The sequence below is a fragment of the Entelurus aequoreus genome, unplaced genomic scaffold (genome assembly GCF_033978785.1).
Source record: "Entelurus aequoreus isolate RoL-2023_Sb unplaced genomic scaffold, RoL_Eaeq_v1.1 HiC_scaffold_294, whole genome shotgun sequence".
Lineage (NCBI taxonomy): Eukaryota > Metazoa > Chordata > Actinopteri > Syngnathiformes > Syngnathidae > Entelurus > Entelurus aequoreus.
Genome location: NW_026908206.1, coordinates 40,001 through 41,577, shown reverse-complemented (window position 1 = coordinate 41,577; position 1,577 = coordinate 40,001). Strand labels below are relative to the sequence as shown.

Genomic DNA, 1,577 nt, shown 5'->3' with positions numbered 1-1,577 from the left:
GGTACAAGCTGGCTCATTGGATTCCAAACGCTCTCCTTTTTCTATTGTGGATCACGGATTTGTATTTTAAACCACCTCGGATACTATATCCTCTTGAAAATGAGAGTCGAGCACGCAAAATGGACATTTAAAGTGACTTTTATCTCCACGACAATACATCTGTGACACACTTAGCTACTGAGCTAACGTGATAGCATCGTTCTCAAATGAAGATAGAAACAAAATAAATAAACCCCTGACTGGAAGGATAGACAGAAGATCAACAATACTATTAAACCATGTACATGTAACTACACGGTTAAAAATTCTCAGCCTGGTAAGGCTTAACAATGCTGTTGCTAACGACGCTAAGGCTAATTTAGCAACTTAGCAACCGGACCTCACAGAACTATGATAAAAACATTAGCGCTCCACCTACGCCAGCCAGCCCTCATCTTCCCATCAACAGCCGTGCTCACCTGCGTTCCAGCGATCGACGGCGCGACGAAGGACTTCATCCGCGGGTTTGGCGGCAAGCATCGGCTAGGCGTAGTAAGTAGTCCTTGTTGTGTTGCTGTAAGTATTGTACTTAGCCGCTAATACACCGATCGATCCCACCTACAACGTTCTTCTTTGCGGCCTCCATTGTTCAGTAAACAAATTGCAAAAGATTCACCAACACAGATGTCCACAATACTGTGGAATTTTGTCGAAGAAAACAAGAGGTTTTTGTATCGGGTCCGATGGGGTCCAAAACCACTTCCGTGGATTTTGTGACGTCACGCGCATAAATCATATCCAAAGGAGTTTTTCAACCGGAAGTGTGGCGGGAATTTTAAAATTGCACTTTATAAGTTAACCCGGCCGTATTGGCATGTTTTTCAATGTTAGGATTTCATCATTGATATATAAACTATCAGACTGCGTGGTCGGTAGTAGTGGCTTTCAGTAGGTCTTTAATGTACCCTAAGATTTTTTGTTAAAATAAAGCCAATAATGCCATTTTTCATGGTCCCCTTTAGTTAGAAAAGTATCGAAATACATTTTGGTGTCGGTACCAAAATGTATTTCGATACTTGGTATCGGGACAATCCTATTACCTGATACAGCCATTGATGATAGTGCTTTATGGGAGCTTTTTAAAGAAAAATAATAATTTTATATTCCATGTTTTATGTGTCATAGACTGTCTCTCCTTAAGTTTGACTATTTTTCATTTAAATATCTGTATCATATCTGTGTTATACTGTGAATATGTACTTTAACATGTACTTGTATACAATGTTATCTTTACAGCCAAGCAGGCGTGTATTTATTGAATGTGCTTATTAAGAAGTGCAAAGTACATGAAATAATGTCCCTTACTCGGTCTTTTGGCGGGTCTTGTCCTCGCTGAGAAGCAGCAGGTTGATGACGGCCTGGCCCAGCAGCTTGTCGGGACCCACCAGAGCCCGGTGGCGGACGTGGACGTGCAGCGCGGCTTTGTCCCCGCCGGGGCCGTGTTGAGGCAGCTCGAAGGCGGCTTCCTCCTTCCAGACGGGCGCCACGCTCTTCTCCACCACGGAGGTCTGGTACGTGTCCTTGCCCACTTGCATGAG

At 43.4% G+C, this 1,577-nt stretch overlaps 1 protein-coding gene across 1 annotated transcript in view; it reads right to left on the bottom strand.

The window, feature by feature from the left end:
• Positions 1 to 1,340: 1,340 nt before the first annotated feature.
• LOC133645510 (rab11 family-interacting protein 2-like) overlaps positions 1,341 to 1,577 on the bottom strand; it is a 423-nt gene continuing 186 nt past the window's right edge. Inside the window, exon 1 of the mRNA XM_062040343.1 lies at positions 1,341 to 1,577. This exon is cut by the window's right edge and continues 186 nt beyond it. Coding sequence (XP_061896327.1) covers positions 1,341 to 1,577 — 237 coding nt within the window.